General features: G+C 37.9%; 1 protein-coding gene across 1 annotated transcript in view; it reads left to right on the top strand.

The window, feature by feature from the left end:
* LOC126378011 (kin of IRRE-like protein 1) overlaps window positions 1–20,720 on the top strand; it is a 445,390-nt gene that overhangs the window by 207,945 nt on the left and 216,725 nt on the right. Inside the window, exon 5 of the mRNA XM_050026033.1 lies at window positions 19,965–20,187. Coding sequence (XP_049881990.1) covers window positions 20,154–20,187 — 34 coding nt within the window. The 5' untranslated portion in view covers window positions 19,965–20,153. The remainder of the gene's footprint in view (window positions 1–19,964; window positions 20,188–20,720) is intronic.

The raw sequence follows: 20,720 nt of genomic DNA, 5'->3' as shown, positions 1-20,720 counted from the left end.
GCGGCTCCATGGTGTATTTAATGTCTGTATAATTTGTCTTTTTGTCTTTGCTTTTTTTTATTTTTCTAATTTTTGTAATGTAAGTTTGTAAATGTATGGAAATAAATATTTTTTCTTTCTTTGTTCTTTCAGGTAGGTATTTGGATATAGGAAATAACTAAAACATATCTTTAAATTTATTTTTAGTAACTAAGTTCTCTCCTGCAATGCGACTAAAATAAAAATGACTGCATGTGTTACTATTTCGAATGACAGGATAATATTACAAGAACTTAAATTACGAACATAGGAATCACTCCTTCGGCTCAAAAATGCCAAAATAACTGTCTTTGTGGCATACAGGCTTGCTTCTCAAACGTGGGACATCAGTTCGAACCCCGGTGCCAAATTAACACCAATGAGTTATTAACTTAATGTTAAGTAATTTGGCTCGACCATTATAGATGGCGATACGGCTTACCATCTACCACGTTGGTCTAACAGAAAGCTCGGTGAGGTGTGGGTACTTAGTTCATCTTGTCATGGTGGTACGTCTGACTATCCCAATTCGGTATATAAGGTATTTTTTTATATGTTTAAATGAAAGATGAAGCTATAAGTAAACTAATATTAATATGTATATGTGCAACAATTTATATGTGTGTCTTAGATTTTACTTACTATAAACTTTATTATTATAATTATTTAATATTTTGCTTTTTATGAATTCAAATTCTGATACAGGAAACTCTAATAATTGTTGAACATGGAAATCAGCATCTGTTTGTAGGTATTCGGAAATGCGATGATTATCATAACATAACATCACGCGTGTATCTCCAGAGGGGTAGGCAGAAGTGTACAGTATACATCCAATCTTCACCATCTATGTTACTTTAAATCTTTTGGTCTAAACATAGAATAAGAATAACACTACGTTATAACGGCAACTCTCCGCTCCCCACCAGCGGCTGAGCTAGGTTTACCTCACCCCCCTCGGTCTTACTTTAGTCTTCACTTGTATGGCGTCAGACGTCACTCACACAGATGCGCGTGTACGATAACGTCAATGTGTAGTGTCTGTGTAAAGCAAGGTTTTTTGTATTAAGTGTCCGGGTTGTGGTCTAAATGAAATAATAATTCATATTAATTTTCCCTCAACTGAAAGTCTTTCGAATGGACTCAAAAACTAATTCAGGATAAACCTCTTTCGTTTTCCAGCTGGATTTACGCCATCCGGTTAACTAAACGGCAGTTAAATTTAACTGCAGGATTTAATAGTTTAACTGCAAATTGGAGCCTAACCGAGATTTGAGGATGTACTGACTGATTAGATGGATTAGGCAGTTTTAGTCCTAGCATTTAACTTAGTTTTGGGATTAACTGGTATTCTATAGGTGTTAAAGTTCAGTCGACGTTCTTGGAAGTGATGAAATGTTGCCTGGAACAGATTGCTACCTAGCAATATGACCGCATAATGTACTCTTTCTGTTTCTCTTTTGTTTTGTGTTTTTCTGTTTCCTGTGTGTCCAATAAAATATTTATTATGGAGGCACCTGATCAGCCTAGTGGTCCAGTTGTTAAGCGTTGTTCTCACGATCAGGAGGTCCCGGGTTAGAGTCTCGTTGGGGACAAATCACAAAAATCACTGAGGAATCACCTGAGTGTCCAAAAGTAACATGACCCGTGACCGTTAAGCCGTTGGTCCCGGTTACTACTTACTGATGTACGTACGTAGTCATTACTATCGTGTGGGCTGTAAGGTGAATTACCAACCTCATCAACCCTAGTGTCAAGGTTATTATTGAGCCGCCAAAGGCCCCTGACATGGCTCATGTAACGGCTACATACTTACATCAGTAAGTAGTAACCGGGACTAACAGCTTATCGTGTCTTCCGCAGCACGGATCATCTTACTATCGGACAATCAGGTGATCAGCCTGTAATATCCTGACCAAACCAAATTCTCTCCATTACAAAATGCATATGGCTGATGACTCACGCAAGAATACTCGGTTTATATTTAAGGGGCGTCGACTTTTATCTATTGTCGAAATATCTGGTGTCTATCAGTTCGTTATACATTGAAGGCATATCGGATTTCAACTCGTTCATACACGCATAAAAGCTTTTAAATCCGTTTTTGTTTAGTTCATTACTCACGGCCTCTGTGGTCCAGTGGTTGAGCGTTCTGCTCACAACCTACACGATAGAAGAAGATTAGTCACTGTGGTTCTGTGGTTCATCGGCTTGCTTCTGAAATGGGAAACGCCGGTTCGAACCCCGGTACCGTATTTTGACATAGGAAATAACTTTTTTTTCTCTTTTGTATTCTGCTACTTGGCGATCTATTGTTCAACAATGAGCCAATTTTAGGTCTGACTTGTAGTCTAATATGGTTTACTTTATTTAGAAGGGCATTCATCAATGCCACTTCCATTACATGTTGTCGAATCTATTTACTAGATTAGAGACTCTATGTCGTTTTAGTCTGGAGTGGGGTAGGCTGCCAGTCATTTCTAGCTGTGTCGAAAAGGAAGGAAATAACTAAATGATGTCTTTAAATATATTTTTAGTAACGAAGTTCTCTCTCCTGCAATGCGACTAAAATGAAAAATGACTAAATGTGTTACTATTTCGAATGACAGGATAATATTACAAGAATCTAAATTCCGAACGTATTACTGTTTTGGCTCAAAATACCAGTCTATGTGGCAAACCGGCTTGCTTCTCAAACGGGGGAGCCGATCCGAACCTTGGAACCAGATAAGCATCAATGAGTTATTAATTTACCTTAAGTGCAGTTTTCACTTACACAGTTGGCTCGACCTTTATAGATGGCTATCATCATCAGCCCATAAACGTCCCCACTGCTGGGGCGCGGGCCTTTCCTATGGATGGATAGGGAGATCGGGCCTTATACCATCACGCGGGCCCAGTGCGGATTGATGGTTATTAACGACTGCTAATGCAGCCGGGACCAACTGCTTAACGTGCCTTCCGAAGCACGGAGGAGCTCGAGATGAAACTTTTTTTTGTGGTCACCCATCCCATGACCGGCCTTTGCGAAAGTTGCTTAACTTTAACAATCGCAGACCGAGCGCGTTTACCGCTGCGCCACCGAGCTTATCCGGCTATACGGCTCACCAACTATCACGTTGGTCTGACAGAAAGCTCGGTGAGTTGATGAGTGAGGTCATCGATCTCAAAACCTACACGAGAGAAAAACGCGCCGGATCCTTTGTAAGAAGAAAACGAATCATTAAATTTTAGTTTCCTTTATGCTTTTCTTGCAAAAAACCTTAACAAAGTATTTATTTTAAATTAATCTATTTAATTTAATTGACGATGTTTTGAGGAAAGGTCAAAAGTACTTTGTACTTTTATATCGACGTGCTTTTACTTGGGCTTTAAAGAGAGGAGGAAACATGAAAGTAATTTAAAAAAATTAAACCTACTTCAAAATCTATCTATTTTCCTCTAGCTTTGTTCCGTTTTTCACATGGTCCCCTTACATAGCCTTAACTTGACAGGTCCGCAGAAATTCAAAGAACCTTTCCAAAAGCGTATATTGGCCAATAACCCGACAGATTTAAGTTGACAGCACACGTCAAACGGGTTGCATATAAGCGAGATTCCTATTTTATTCGCCCGGGTTAATTATTCTATTTAAAATTAACAGTTGTCAATCTTCCGTGTCTTTTCTCTTCGGCGGATAAGAAAATGACAGGTACAACTTTAAATTAGGAATCGGGGCTAATGTTATATTAAATAAAGTATAACTTTAAAGTGTAGATGGACGAAATAACCTATATCATTGGCAACAAGTAAGACGTATTATATGTATATTATTATATATATGAGCGTTCGATTCTGTGAAACTGGAACGACTTGGTTACTTGACAGTTTTAGGATAAGTATTTCAAAAAATGCAAACGCTTATTTTTTACCTCTTAAAATATTTTATATTCTCGAAAAAGCTTTATTTTTAAAACAACGTATTTTTCTTTATTAATTTCAAATTTCGCGCGAAAACGGTTGGTTACGTGACATTTTGCGACGTGACGTCATATTTCAAGAAAAAAAGAAACTGTCAAACTGTGTAACTTCAAACCTGACAGATAGATTCTGTTTTATTTTGTGAAATGTGACGTCACACGAACTTCCATCATGGCCGCCCGTGTTTCGCGTCTTATTATACACAGATAAAAAATCGCATTCTTATTTTGTAAAAATAAAATATTTAAAAATGAACTTAATAAAAAAAAAACTCTTGGATAATTATTGTTCAATGATAAACTACCATATCCGACACATTTCATATTTAATTATTACAACTGTCAACTGTTTGTTGTTGTGTTGACTATTGTGTCAACTGTCAATCGGGTAGTTTCTTAGGTCAAAGACAAATTATGAAATTCAGATTACTAAATAAAGACAGATCTAAATGTGTCAAAAAAAGTTTTTTCTATTTAACTTATTTACGAATTTTAATAAAAAAAAATGTAATATTTAGTGCGTCATTTTGCCAAGTTTTTCTATTACGTCACAGGTTGCTTTTTCATACAAATTCCATAGTAATTTCGTGTTTTGACGTTTTAATAAGTAGCTGATTTGACTAGTTGGCAACTATTGCGGCGAAGTGTAGTATGTTAGGTTACCAACAAAACCGAAGTTGCTGACGTCTTTCTGTGTATTCCAACAGTAACTGGAAGCAAGGTAGGTAAATATACCTTGGTATACTTAACTTAGGTTGGGGAACAAACGAACCGAAGACGTTTTAGTTAAACGTTAATATCAACAGAACAGCAACAGCCTTAGTGGTGTAGTGGTTAGAGAATTAGGCTCACGATCTGGTGGTCCGGGTTCGAATTACGATGGAACATAATCACAAAAATCACTTTGTGATCCCTAGTTTGGCTAGGACAGTACAGACTGATCACCTTGATTGTCTGAAAGTACGATGATTCGTGCTTCGGAAGGCATGTCAAGCCTATTAGCCGCTAGTCCCGGTTACTACTTACTGATGTAAGTGAATAATCGTTGCATGAGCCATGTCAGGGGCCTTTGGCGGCTCAATAATAACCCTGATTCCAGGGTTAATGAGGTTGCTAATTCACTTACTCACACGATAGAAGAAGAAGACCGTAGAATGAAGGTTAATACTACGTATAGAACGGAAACTCTCCGCTCCCCACCAGCGGCTGTAGCTCAGCTGTTTACCTCACCTGCCTTCGGTCTTACTTAAGTCTTCAATCGTACGGGCACACACAGGCCTCCGGATCGTGAGGGCAACGCTCAACCACTGGACCACAGAGGCCGTTTTCAGGCAAAGATCCATCATAGTGCTGACACAATTCCCTAAAGGACTTATACGAGTTTTTTTCTCTTTTACTCCCGTGGTAAAGACATTAACGCTGTTTCGGGTAAGAGTTATAAAAGTATTATACCGTATTTCGATTTAGACTGACATGAATGTAGTTTATTACTCGTAAAACTGGGAACATGATGTGGATGAAATTGTATAAACAGCTTATATTGCGATGTGCTGGCGTGGTCATAGAGTAAGGAATAATGCGTGTAGAACGGCAACTCTCTGCTCCCCTCTAGCGGCTGAGCTAAGTTTACCTCGCCCATCGGTCTTACTTTAGTCTTCAGTAGTGATGTTCCGAATATCCGTATCCGTATCCGCGGATATCCGAGATAAAAGAAAAATCCGTATCCGTGTCCGTTACTTTTCACGCGGATCTTTTACGGATGTTTTTCAGGTGATTAAGTAGAATTACTAAATAAAAAACTATAAAATTCCATTCAGATTGTTTTTATTTCTTAAAATCAAATATTTGGCACCTTTATATTGCAAACATTTAGAAAGATAGATCTTTATAATGAAAGCAAGATAAAATATCACTTTTATAACAATGAAATAACTCAAACTTTAATCTTTTTGTTTAAGAAAATAAAGATCCGTATCCGCGGATCTTTACACTAAATATCCGTATTCAGGTCCGTATCCGCGGATATACATTTTTAACGATCCGACACATCACTAGTCTTCAGTACGGGAGTCACACACACAGATGCGCGTGTACGATTACTTCAATGTGTAGTGTCTGTGTAAAACGAGGTGTTGCAGGTTAACTCGAGGTTTAGCTTTCTACTTACAGTTTAAAATTATTCAACCTGTCAATTTTTTCAGTTTGTTTTCTGATCACTTCGACACTGGCAGAATGGTCGTGCTCCGATCTCGCTCTAACTCTAAGTATGTAATTATCATTTTAGATTCAAATTTGACACACGGGTCATCTATCTATCTTAACTTGGTGTCGGCCTCCGTGGTCCAGTGGTTGAGCGTGGGGCTCACGATCCGGAGGTCCCGTGTTCGAATCCCGGTGGGAAATCACTTTGTGATCCCTAGTTTGGTTAGGACATTACAGGCTGATCACCTAATTGCCCAAAAGTAAGATGATCCGTGCTTCGGAAGGCACGTTAAGCCGTTGGTCCCGGTTACTACTTACTGATGTAAGTAAGTTGTCGTTACATGAGCCATGTCAGGGGCCTTTGGCGGCTCAATAGTAACCCTGACACCAGGGTTGATGAGGTTGGTACTCCACTTCACAACCCACACGATAGAAGAACTTGTTGTCAGAAATGACGACAAGTTGCCTCTTAATGACATGCTCTGTCCATCCTGTTAAGGGTCATGGGCGAGTGTCTATTTATGTATTTATGTGTGTTTAAGTTTTATGTTGCTTGCTTCTATGCTGTTCTGGAAGCATATAAAAAACATAGAACACGTTCAGCTGCTTCTCTTCCCGGGCATGTCGTAAAAACCGACAGAGGGATTGTGTCCTCTAACATGATGGACTAATGTTATGGGCGATAGGTTGATCCCTTATCACCAAAAGGTTCATCATATCCATCTTTGGACTTCGTATCAACAGTGGCTGCAAGTTGTCTTTGATTACTTGTGGCTCTGCCCACCCCATTAGGGATTACGGGCGTGAGTTTATGTATGTATGTAAGTTTTATGTGTCTCCCGTGTGCAACAGAGAGGCTTTATTGCCAAAGTTGAAGTCTAAATCATACATACATACATAAACTCACGCCCGTAATCCCTAATGGGGTGGGCAGAGCCACAAGTAATCAAAGACAACTTGCAGCCACTGTTGATACGAAGTCCAAAGATGGATATGATGAACCTTATGAAGTCTAAATCGATCTTTGATATTTTATATACTGTCAACTCGTACTGTGTAACTTTGATATCTCCATTTCTTCAAATCCCGGTGGGCACAAATCACAAAAATCACTTTGTGATCTCTCGTTTGGTTAGGACATTGCAGGCTAATCACCTGATTGTCCTAAAGTGAGATAGTTGTTGGTCCCGGTTACTACTTACTGATGTAAGTACGTAGTAGTTTCTTGAGTCACGTCAGGGGCCTCTGGCGGCTCAATAATAACCCTGACACCGGGGTTGATAAGTTGGTCATCCACCTCACAACCCTCACGAGAGAAGAGATCTCTCCTTTAGTTTTTCTTTCTTAATTTGTTTTTTCTTTTTTGGTTTGATTTTCTTTTTAAATTTCTCTCGCTCGATAATCTCTAAAAGAGATCTCTTCCAGCCAACCCCGCATGGTGTGAGAGGTCAATAAATGTGTACAGAAAATATATTCTACTATATCCTATTCTATAATAATACACTATACTTAAAAGTATATAAAAAACGATACTTTTTTTACGTGACTTATTGTAGATTTGCCGCAGATGGCATTTACTACTTGGCCGGACAAATAAACTGATACCAGCATCACTAAAACTTGACATTACCGCTTTTTTGCAAGATAATCTGCGCAATGTTTCACCGGACTTAATGACAACCTTAATCTATATAATCGCCATTTTTAACGATCGGCCATTTTGTGACTATAGCAGTGGGTTTAACGATTTAAAGTAAATTCTTATTGCTTGTTATTGCTCGTTCGGTGGCCTGATAAAATCTTGTTGAGAAAATAAAGCTCTTTATATTGCATACAAACATGATGTACCTACCACAGATCATCATCATCAATTTAAGAGCCACGCTCTTGTCGGTGTAGCATTTTCCATTCCAGTCTATCAAAGGCCAATTCCTTGACTTCCTTATAAGAGACGACGTCAACCTTTTATTTAATCTGTTCCATGCCACACACACCACACCACCTACCACAGATGCAAAAAAATTAAACAAAAGAAACGTAATTTCGAAGGCATTGGTATTGATTCCAGGACACACCATCTAAGTTTATTTCAAGTTATACCTGTCACTGTCTCATACGCCGAAAAGAAACACATAACGACAGGGACAAAAAAAAAAAAAAAATTTTGGTACTTTTTTAAAATATTTTCAGTTCCATACTTTTGGGAGCGAAAATTCCACTTGATATCATCTCAGAATCATGCTGTGAATCATCCCCCAGAGTTTTTATTACGGTGTCACTAACACCCATACGTACCCGTATGTAAGTACATGTAGATGGTGTTAGTGACAACGTAACGAATACTGAGGGGGATGATTCAGACCATGATTCTGAGTTAATATCAAGTTGAATTTTTCATCGCAAAAGTATAGAAACATTTTCAAACAAAAACGGTGTCTCATAAACCTATCGACAGGTTTAAAGGTGTTGTTGTATATTAGTTGTTGTTAGTGTTATATTTACCCAGAAGACTGTTTTTAAAAAGTAACCACCTTTCTAAGTCGTATATAAATGTCGATCGACATAACATTGTATGAACTGAGGATAAAATGGGGCTCACTAGTTCGACTATAAAGTCGAAATCGTAAAACTGTACCCACATTGAATTGAAATATATTACTTACGTACTATCTAAACTAACTTATTTCTAACATTTACTCGTAGATAGATAATAGCATTTATTTCTGTAGAGAATGGCTATCTGTTTGACTTTGTATTGGGGGGCATTAGCTTAACGTGCCTTCCGAAGCACGGATCATCTTACTTTCGGACAATCAGGTGATCAGATCTGTAGTGTCCTAAGCAAACTAGGCACAAAGTGATTTTTGTGTTTTTTTCTTGACGTGACTTATTGTAGATTTGCCGGAGATGGCATTAGTTACTTGACCGGACAAATGGGGAGCGCTGAACGCTCTCACCCGGTACAACGTTTAAGACAACAGGCCTGAGTGTGCCCAGTTGGGCGCGAACCTCGGCTCAGGGCGTCGTAATTTTTGTGATATATCCCCCATCGGGATCCGAACCCGGGACCTCTGGACGTGAGCCCAACGGTCTACCACTGAACCATCGCCGTTCTGCCTTTTAGACCCCTGAGCGTCTTCTGTTTTTCTTCCCTCCTAGTCCAGCGAAGAACTAATTCTCAAATTTTTAGTCCAGGAGGAGCACAGATAAAATAACACATTTATATTTAGTCTGTCCGTCTGTTACATGAGATTACTAAACCGGTTTTGATTGAGTTTAATGTAGATCTCATTTCCTGTTTATTTTTTCATTATTTTTTATCAAGCTACTTTATTTAAGAGGCATGGGAAGATATCAAATTAAGTTTTTTTTTATTAATTGGTGTTGGTTCCAGTACAAACTATCTAATTACATTTTAAATTATACCTGTCATTTTCTAATCCGTCGAAAAGGAAAAGGACGGGTAATTCTCAGGCGTAAAATTTATGGAACACACGTCAATTTTAGGCAGAAATGTAACAAACCCTCCCAAAATCGCGTTAGCTGCTTACCTACCTGGTCATACATTGTTTTAAGTTTACGAGGTTATTATCATAATTAAAGCACATAATAACGGGTTCTTACCGCGTTTAAATGGGGATATCCACTCCAATCTCATCAGTCATCCCGTGATCATGGCACTTGCAACGGTGTCGAAATATCGGGAGTCTCATATCCCCATTTAAAGGCGGAATGGACCCGGCGGAAAGAACCCGTTATTATGTGCTTTAATTATGATAATAATCACTACTTCCTGGTCATGTCGTAAAAACCGACACCTTTCTAATAATGTGATGAACCATATTATGGGTGCTGGACTTTTCATCATACAGCTAATTTCCCTGGAACTTCGTATCAATTTGGCTGCAAATTCTCTTCTGATTGCTTGTGGCTCTGCTTATCCCATTAGGGCTTACAGTCGTGAGTTTATGAACCCGTATTGTATGTCTGTATTATATATCCAAATAGAAAAAAAAAAAAAAACAGTTTTTCTGTTGTTATAAACATACCTAAACAATGCAGTTTTCACACACAGTTGACTTGACCATTATAGACGGCGATACGGCCCACCACCTGTCACGTTGGTCTAACAGAAAGCCTTGGTACTTAGTTCATGTTGCGATGGATGTATCTCTACCTACCCCATTGGGGTATAGTCGTGAGCTTATGTTATGTGTAATAAAAACACCAATCTTCTCAAGTCAAGCCTTTGAGCTTAAAGTTTGTGAGCACCAATGAGTCAAGTCTTACCATTTTAAGTCGACCTCATTTACATATATGTTATTGACCGAAGTCTACTTTGGGAACTTCCGATTAGAACCTCTTTGATTACGCAGCGAAGAATATATTTGGCGGGAAGACCTCGACTGACACTTGTAAGTTTTTTTGGAAAGGGTTTAACGGCTCTGGCCTAGTAGCCTTTTAAGCCTGTCATTAATTGATCATATTACTTCATTTTTATCGTATTTTTATTTTAAAGTATTTTACGTCTGATAAGTCCATCTAGCGTGTTTGGCACGGGCGCATCTTCGGAGACGAGGGCTAAATCTGCTGCCAATATCAATCTATGCAAGTTGAGATCAGGACATCTCATCAACACTTGTAAGTAATATTCGGCGTGGACAGACTAACGTTACAGGTGGTTAGCCGCATCGCCGTCTATAACGGTCGAGCCAACTGTGTTAGATAAAACTGCTCTATAGATAAATTAATAACTCATCGGTGCAAGTTTGGTACCGGGGTTCCAACCGGCGCTAGACAAATTTACGTAAGCTCGCGACTACATCCCAATTGGGGTAGTCAGAGGCACATCCTTTGCAAGATGAACTAAGTACCGACACCTCACCGAGCTTTCTGTTAGACCAACGTGATATGTGGTGAGCCGTATCGCCGTCTATAATGGTCGAGCCAACTGTGTTAGGGAAGACTCGGTGTGGGTACTTAGTTCATCTTGCGATGGATGTACCTCTGGCTACCCCAATAGTCGTCGGCTTAGGTGCTATGTTTGTGTTATAAACAGTCTCAAAATCATAATATAAACATCATAGAAGGAAAAATTGAAGGGAATAGAGGAAGGGGTAGACCTAGGAGAACATTTATGAAACAAATAAAAGAGAAGGTGCAGGTCGTTTCGTATCAGGATGTGAAGGATTTTGCGGGAAGAAGAGAGGAATGGCTAGACAAGAGCGCAACACTTAAATAAAGAGAGAGAGAGAGATATAAACAGTGTATATTCGGGGGATGATTTAACGTGCGAGGTTGAGTTAGCAAAAATCATATCCGAATGTGTATTTTAAAACGCAGCGTTATAGTTAAATGTGGATGCAGCAAGCCATCGACGCACCGGATGCGAAGCCGTGGAAGTGGAACTGGTTCGGACAGGTTACAGCCTTTTATTTTTAATCTATGGCCGATGGACAACTTGTTTTGAGACGGCTTATAAAGTGCCCCTAGTTAGTTGATGGTTGCGCGCAACTGGACGGGATATTAATAGGGGTGTTTTAATTGTTTTTTGTTAGGCGTAGAGATGCATATAAAAAGTACCTACATTAGGCTAGTTTCCAACTAGTAAAATCAGTTACTATTCATCATCAATTTAAGAGCCACGCTCTTGTCGGTGTGGCAGTTACTATTACTGAACGTCAAAATACGAAATTACTATCTGACGTCATAGAAAAACGTGATAAAATGAATTAATTATTTTTATTTCAGATCTAAAACCATATTACACACCAAAATGTCGCATTTATTAATACGTTTTTCTTGATGTAAAATTCATAAATAAGCTAAATAGGAAAAGAAAATGTTTTTCGTCTTACTAATTTACCCTATCTCAACTTAGATTAATGTCCAAATAAAGTAACCTAAAATTATAGAATAAGAAATAATAGTTACAGAACGGTAACTCTCCGCTCCCCACCAGCGGCTGAGCTTGGTTTACCTCACCCCCCTCGGTATTACTTTAGTCTTCAATCGTATGGCGTCAGACGTCACACACATAGATGCGAGTGTACGATAACGTCAATGTGTGGTGTAGATGTTTTGTATGAAGGGGGTGTGATAAAAGCTAAAATGGAAACTGCTGCCGGTCACCCATCCAACAACCGACCGCTGCCGATATTGCTTTACTTTGTTGATCGGTATCAATCAATAAGTGTATTAGGGCTACAAACTTATTACCTTTTTGAATAAAAATTGTCACGACATTACGTCACATTAGAAAAGTTTTTTTTTCGTTCTGCATGTATAATTGGGGCGCACGTGCTGTTTCGTATGCGTTGGTCCGTTTGTTCGTATAAATAATATTTTTAATACGGAGACTACGCGGGGTGAATGTCTTAGTAGCTTTTTTATACGGTATGTTTTTTTTTTAAGTTTTAGTCCCATTTTTTTTGGGCATTTAAACCTAGCTCATCTGCTAGTGGTGAGCGGACTTATACCGTTCTGTATGTAATACATAAACAGCCTACCTATATACGTCCCACTGCTGGGCACAGGTCTCCTCTCAATCAACCGGAGGGGTATGGAGCATACTCCACCACGCTGCTCCAATGCGGGTTTGTGGAGGTGTTTTTACGGCTAATAGCCGGGACCAACGGCTTAACGTGCCCTCCGAAGCACGGAATCATCTTACTTTTTCGGACAATCAGGTCAAACAAAGGACAGTCTCACAAAGTGATTTCGACAATGTCCCCATCGGGAATCGAACCCGGACCTCCAGATCGTGAGCCTGACGCTCTAACCACTAGACCACGGAGGCTGTATGTAATATTGGTATATAATATGTGTGTGGGTGTGTGGTGTGTATGTGTGTGTTAATATGCATTCTTTATTCCATGCTTTAGTCACCGTTAGTCTTAATGGCGTAAGCTGCTCTTCTATCGTGTGGGCTGTGAGGTGGCGATTACCAATTCCCGAAGTGATATTAGTCATTTGGCTCCACCGGGATTCGAACCTCGGACTTCCCAATCGTGAGCCCTACGCTCAAGCACTGGACCACGGAGACCGTTTATCTTTGCAACGTATAAACACACTGTATAAAACACACACCCTGTATCCACTTGTATTCTCTCCCACGTAGCGACAATGTGTTCCCCATATTTAGTTCACATCTGCTACAGACAAACAGACTTGGTATACATGTTTTATCGTATGTATGTATGCGTTTTATTGTTTTATTTTATTTAATATTGCGATATTATTTTGCTTATTTGAACATTTTGTCTTTGATATTGCGTTGTTTTCTAGAATACAAGAATAAGCTATCTATATTCGAGGCACGATTTGTAAATGACTGAAATTCAATAGGTTTTACGATTTACATGTACGGTCACGAGCATTAATAAGTATACACTTTGGTACCATTTCACATTAACTTTTTTGACAGATTGAACTGTAAGTCTCACTAAATGTCAAATATGTTAGTGCGACAGGGTCCTAAAGTGGGTATATTATATTGCTCATGACTGTACATAAATGGATTCCTTTCAGTAAAAATCCGCCTCCGTGGTCCAGTGGTTTGAGCGTTGGGATCACGATACGGAGGTCCCGGGTTCAAATCCCGGTGGGGACAGATCACGAAAGTCACTTTGTGATCCCTAGTTTGGTTATAGGACATTACAGGCTGATCACCTGATTGTCCGAAAGAAAGACGATCCGTGTTTCGGAAGGCACGTTAAGCCGTTGGTTCCGGTTACTACATACTGATGTAAGTTAGTAGTCGTGACATGAGCCATGACGGGGCCTTTGGCGGCTCAATAGTAACCCTGACACCAGGGTTGATGGGGTTGGTAATCCACCTCACAACCCATACGATAAGAAGAAGAGTAAAAATCCGCGATAGTCCTGTTCGGAGAACGCGTAACTTACATTCTAGTGTCACGGGTTTGAATCCCGACTCGGGTTTTAAACCACTGAATGCGACTTTATGAGTTGGAATCATGTTTGGATCATAGATAATAAATACTTTCTTTCTTTCTTTCTTTCTTTATAATTGATATCACATGGTTTTCAGAATTTGTTCCCGGCTAATGGAAGGCTCGCTCCCTATTATATGGGGCTTAAACATAGTTGTTACAAATGAGGAAGTGCTATTAAGAGTAAGGGAAAAGAGACAAATACTGAGAATTATTGAGGACAGAAGAGGCAAGATGATTGGACACCTAATAAGACACGACGAATTCATTAAAAACATCATAGAAGGAAAGCTAGAAGGAAAAAGAGGAAGGGGAAGACCAAGAAGAGCTTACATGGAACAGATTAAAGAAAAGGTTAACGTCGTGTCTTATAGGGAAGTCAAGGAATTGGCCTTTGATAGACTGGAATGGAAAATGCTACACCGACAAGAGCGTGGCTCTTAAATTAAAAAAAAAACATAGTTGACGAGGAATGGGTGTACACTGTATATATCTGCCTACCCCTTCGGGGATATAGGCGTGATACTGTTCCTTTCAGTCAACTAGAGGTCGACCAAGAGTCTCGACTCCTAGACAATGAACTATTAGTGCGAGAGCGGATCGTAACAAACCCTGGTCTAGTGGTTAGAGCGTTGGGCTCACGATCTGTAGGTTCGGATTCGATTCCCGATGGGGGCATGGTCAAAATATTTTGAGACTGTTGCCGTTGTAAGCCATCAACCCGCAGGGGAGTAGCGTGGTGGATTATGCTCCATACCCCCTTCGGTAGAATGAGTGGAGGCCTGTGCCCAGCAGTGGGACGTATATAGGCTGGTTGTGGCTATTTATAGAATGGGCCTTCTAACAAAAATAGGGTTGCCTCAGCAGTTCCTCACGAGTTTTGTGTAGAAGATAATCTAATTTCAAAATTCGAAACACTTCCGAATTCTTGTTCAACAAAACAATTTCAAATTTAAATTTGGAACATTAATTTGGAAAATTTGTGAAATCCACAGTAAAATGTTGTCCATTTCCGATGTCTCTGACGACGTGAAAACGAGGCTTAACCATGCAATTTCAAGTGTAATTTTCAAATAATAAAGTAGTCTGTAACATATTTCAACTTGACTCTAACGTAGTATCTTTAAGTATTACTTTAAAAACTCGGGTCCATATTACGACAGAATGTTTTTAACCCACGCTTAGCCTAGTTAGGTTGTCGTGTGGGTTAAGTTGAAAGCGGAGAAAGCGGCCTAATCGTTGAAATCACACTGGTTCGAGAATTGGTTAGTTTCCTTGGTCATAAACCCACAACCAGCTTCGCGGTTCACGCCGCGACTTGTGCTGAGTGAGGCCCTTTTATCTCAGGACGTCCACCACCACCTTATGATCATTTCGATGAACATTCGTTTTTTTTGTAATTGTCTTGTGAAAATTTTAAATGATGTTATTTCTTTTTTTGTGTGTGACGTCTTTTATAATAAGTAAACTATTTCTATTCTAAAAATAAATTATGAAATGATATTTACTAAAGTTCGGAAAAAAAGATTACAAAAAATACCAAAAATGACTTGTAAAAATCATTTTCCTGTTGTCTATTTAATTAATTTATGAAATTTAATAAAATAAAACGCAACTTAATAAATTAAGTTCGATTTATTATCACGTTATAACGTCATGGTGTAATAATATTTCTGGTAATTAATTTATTTTTTTATAACTTTTTTATTTATTATTTTTTATTATACTTTTTATTACAGATTATATCTTGATACTGAGATATCTTGTACCTGTGCCTTACACCGAAACATATAAGCGTGACTTTTCCTTATTTCTCTTGACTTAAACCACAGTATCGGTACAGTATGTAGGCGGTAGTGTTTGCGTGAGGCAATTATTTTGTCTTTTTGTCCGTCCGTACGTTTGTTTAGCTTTGTTTTCTACTCTGTGGTCATGTAATTTTATTTGATTTTGATTTGATACTGTTTTTGAGTAGGCGTTTAGCATGAGACATAATTGAGAAACCGTTCCATACATGGTACAGGACGGAAAGAGAAAGTTGGAAGTTTGGAAGTTCCATATATATATGTACAAAAACTCAAGCCCGTAACCTCTAACGGGTTGGACAGCGTTACAATTCGTCAACAATAAAGCCACAGAAGATATAGTCAAATGATTTGAATATCTTCCTGCACATGGGATTTCCTCATAATCTTCCATCCCTTTAGGAACGAAGGGTAAGAGCCACGCTCTTGTCGGTGTAGCGTTCTCCATGCTACTTTCTTAGGGAAAAATAGGGCGGTGGTTTCCCTCTTGCCTTCTGCTCCGCAGTACTATGTCTGACGCGAGTGGATGGCGTCCAGCGTAGTCTATAAAGCCGTACTAGGACTCCTATCCTCCGCCTCTGAATAGTACTGACCATTACTGCTGCCCTCTGTCAGGTTCCAGGATAGAGTCCCTCTGACTTGCCCCTTCAGTCCTGCATTGTCGTACGGATGGTTCCGATCTCCGCATCTTAATTTTTCGGACAAAATTAAGAATATGTATCTATACTTATGTTTTTTTTTTTATAAATGATACGTTTATTTTTATGTGACAAACTTGAAACCTTAGCCTACGCCAAAGTTATGCTATTAAACAGTTAACGTGTTAAAGTTACACATTGTGCAGTAACTTACCATGGTTCTGCCATAACTGAAACATAAAACTGTTTATACGACAATAAACATGGTATACGACCACTATACGACCGAAAATAAATGTCCTAAATTCGCCATTGTATATGGTCACATTAATATGTATCTTTGATTACTTTGTTATTGAGCTAAAATGATTATTTATTTAATTATTAGGAATTGTGTGGATTTTCAATCTCTCTTGGAGTTGTTTTATCTATTTTATTAATTTATTTTCGTGCGGCGACGCAACAATGTAAAATATAATTTAGGTTTTTGCCTAATAAAAAATATTGTTCGATATCTCGCATTCGAATTTCAAATTCATATCAGTTTTAAATTAAACTTTCACTGTTTGAAAGGTATTCTTTTTTTGTTTCACTGTTTTTTTTTTCTAAAAATTAATGATTCTCTATACTCTATACGCCTTCACTTCCTAAGGCCGAGATTTCCAGACACAAAATAACATAAGCTCACGACTACATCTCAATGGGGGTAGACAGAGATACATCCATTGCAAGATGAACTAAGTACCCACACCTGATCGTGCTTTGTGTAGACCAAACATAATCACAAATACATAAGCACTGGAGTTTGGATTTTATAAAGACATTCAATTTAACAACTTTAAAAGGCTTATATGTATATTTCATGTTTTTTTAAGAACATCTAGGGCTTTGTGCCGAAGTTTTTCATGCCGCTTCTTTTCCCCAGCTATACAGGTTGTGAGAAGCTGCGGTAGTTTTAGGCGGATGAGACGTTCGTTATGTAAAAAATGACGATTCAAAGTATAAATGTTACGTACTGCATAAATATATTTTATTAACGCCAACACTCCTGCGCAAGCGATTCCAAAGAAGTCACTGAACGACATTGACAACTGACAAATAAACTAAAAGTACCAGTAGTGGTCACATTCGCTTAACATGTGCCTTGGTTTCTCACGCGATCTTGTGTTATACAGGGTGTTCTGAAATAATAACAACGCATCAGCATCACGCCTGTATCTAAAGGGTAGACAAAGAAATGTAACTATGTTACCTAGTGAAGATATTTTTAATTTTTAATTTTTTTTAAGTTACAATAATCTTCAAAAAACAAACAAAAAACATCAGAGAAGGAAAAAAAAATAAAGGAAAGAGAAGAAGGGGGAGACCTAGGAGAACATTTATGAAACAAATTAAAGAGAAGTGCAGGTCGTGTCGTATCAGGAGGTGAAGGATTTGGCGGGAAGAAGAGAGGAATGGCGATTACTCCACCGACAAGAGCGCAGCTCTTAAATAAAGAGAGAGAGACAATCTTCATCCAACTAACCTTAAAAGCTAGGGTCATAGGCCGCAAGCTATAAAAATTTTTAACTTATCAAGTCCATAATGTTTTAGCGTAGGTCGATATTGAAAAGTTGTCTGTCAATGTCTGTTTTGTGAATGGATTTGTATACCACCTACGCTCGTCTAACTGGTTATAACAAGGTGAAGAGTTTTACATTGCGCAAGTTTATTGGTTTATTTTTAATCTTTGAGTGCGAACTAAGTTTCTATGCTAAATTGGGAGTGAATTAAAAACATGGTTGCCTAAAAAGAAAAAACAAAACACAGTAAGTCACATTAGAATTTTTACGACAAGCAAAAATTATGTGTTTTTTTAATCTGTTTTTAGAGTTCCTAGGATTGTTTCTAAATCCGAAAAATGCTAAAAACAGATTTAAAAAATTCAATTCATAATGAAATATCTATAAATTTTAATAATGGGTGACGATAATACGTAATAATGGGATCGACTCCACGCAAGCCTTCCAAAAGTCCGGTACTCCATAGACCCGAGATATGGCAAAGAACAAAATTAAAAAAGAGAACATTTAAGTCAAATGTTCAGTATAAAATTCCAATCTCAATTCATAAAGTTATTTAAAAAAACATAATACATATTTACAAAGCTCATAAAAAAAAGTAATAGCTTTTAATATCCTAGATAAAAAATAAAAAATACGGTAGGTATAAAAATACTGTTATTTTAGGACAGCTGTAAAATTTGACATAATATGGGACCCTGGGGGCACTGTAAAAAATTTTGGCGCCAAAATAAATACTGCTGAAAGGTTTTTACTACTTTTTACGTCCACATTTTGGGGTTCCGTGCTCCAAATGGGTAAAATTAAAATTAATAGGTTTCGGTATATTGTTCTCCCGTTTTCCTTGTTGCTGGGAAAAAAAATTAAGCGAAGACGTGCTTTTATTTTAATTAGAAGGGAAGCTAGTTTATTGATATATAAAAGAATAATTAATTAATTCTTTTCCATGAACGTAATAGGTATTTTTCTCAAAGCGCGACGTTAAAATAATTATTTAGCACTTAAAGTACGTCGAATATAAATAAGGTGAGGCTGCAAATGTCTTATCCACTTGTCTGGTCAAGTAGAGAATACCGATACAAGACACAAACAGTTGAGATACGTCAAAAATATTTTTTCGTTAGTTATAAATTTATAACATTCCAAGTTTGAAGGTAATTAGAAATAAGCTGTGATTATGTTACCCAAACATTGAAATAATTAAAATTTAATTAAATTTTAATTTTTTAGTCAAATAAATTATTTTTGACAGGCAGACAGTTCTCATTTTAAATTAAATTTTAATAACTAAAAGTCTTAGTTATCAAAAAGTATTAGTTTTATATTTTATTTTAATATACATACACACCTAATTATAATCTAGCCAAAACGCATCGGACACGCTTGCAATACGGTTCTGTAACCATACATACATACACAGACAGCCTATATACGTGCCACTGCTGGGCACAGGCCTCCCCGCAATCAACCGGAGGGGGTATGGAGCATACTCCACCACGCTGCTCAAACCATGACCATGTTTTTCTAAAATATAAAAAAATATATACAATATCTGTTTGTTATAATAATTTTAGTAGTCATTTGAAGTTATGTTCGATGTAACTTATTTTATTTATTACTCAAACCAATCTCATTTAGTTTAGCTGGGGTGGTGGAAAAAACATAGATGAAATACTCTCACGTGGCAGTAACTAGTATTGAAAATAGTTTTCATAATATAATTTCATAAAACCATCCGGTTGATGACAAAAAATCTGTATTTAATAACTCAATTTCAATTTTTTTTAATGATTATTCATTCTAATAAATTCTTTTTTTATTTCAGAAACTCGCTGCTAAACACACGGGCAACAGAAGAATGACAAAAAGTGTACTTTAGTGACGTAGTGATATTTAGTGACTTAGTGACGGTAATTTAGTTTGTGTAGTGCAACTTTAGTGACAAAATGAGGTGATTTCAACACTATTGGTAGACGAACTATGTGCTGTGAAGTTTTAGTGTATAATAGTCAAAATGTGCGTCAGAAGCTTTGTTGCCGTTTTGTGTGGTAAGTGATCATTATAATTCTAATCCAATCAAAAACATAAATGTGAAATTATAGCCAAGTTCAATATTATGATAAATGCCGTGGTTGTTGACTTCAACGACAAAAGAAGTGAGATCTAAATGGGTGCCAAGTTCAATGGTCAGTCCTGAAATTTATTTATATATGTAACACTATAACATATCATATCTTCTTGAGATAAGCTTATGAAATTTAGAACACATATGTATCTCGGAAGTCTCAAAATGAGCCAAATTTGATACGTTCATGTGAAATAGTTTTTGATTTATGAGGGGGTCAAAAGTGGCTCCAAATGGTTCGTGTAGTATTACACACGGTGCGGCTCGCCAGTTCTGTTTCTTGAACTTGGCTTGACACGCTACCGCGTGTCTAGATTTCATGCATGAGTTTATGCGTATGTAGTGTATATGGGAGGCAAGCATTTCGATCACAGACTCACCTAACGGTATGTGACCATGTGACCGAGGATAGGACATGCTTACCTAGAATGATCTCGTCCAGATTACTATTATTAT

Source organism: Pectinophora gossypiella, chromosome 25, assembly GCF_024362695.1.
Source record: "Pectinophora gossypiella chromosome 25, ilPecGoss1.1, whole genome shotgun sequence".
NCBI classification, from domain to species: Eukaryota; Metazoa; Arthropoda; class Insecta; order Lepidoptera; family Gelechiidae; genus Pectinophora; species Pectinophora gossypiella.
The sequence above is the reverse complement of the archived record's forward strand: the minus strand, read 5'-3'. Positions and strand labels throughout refer to the sequence as shown.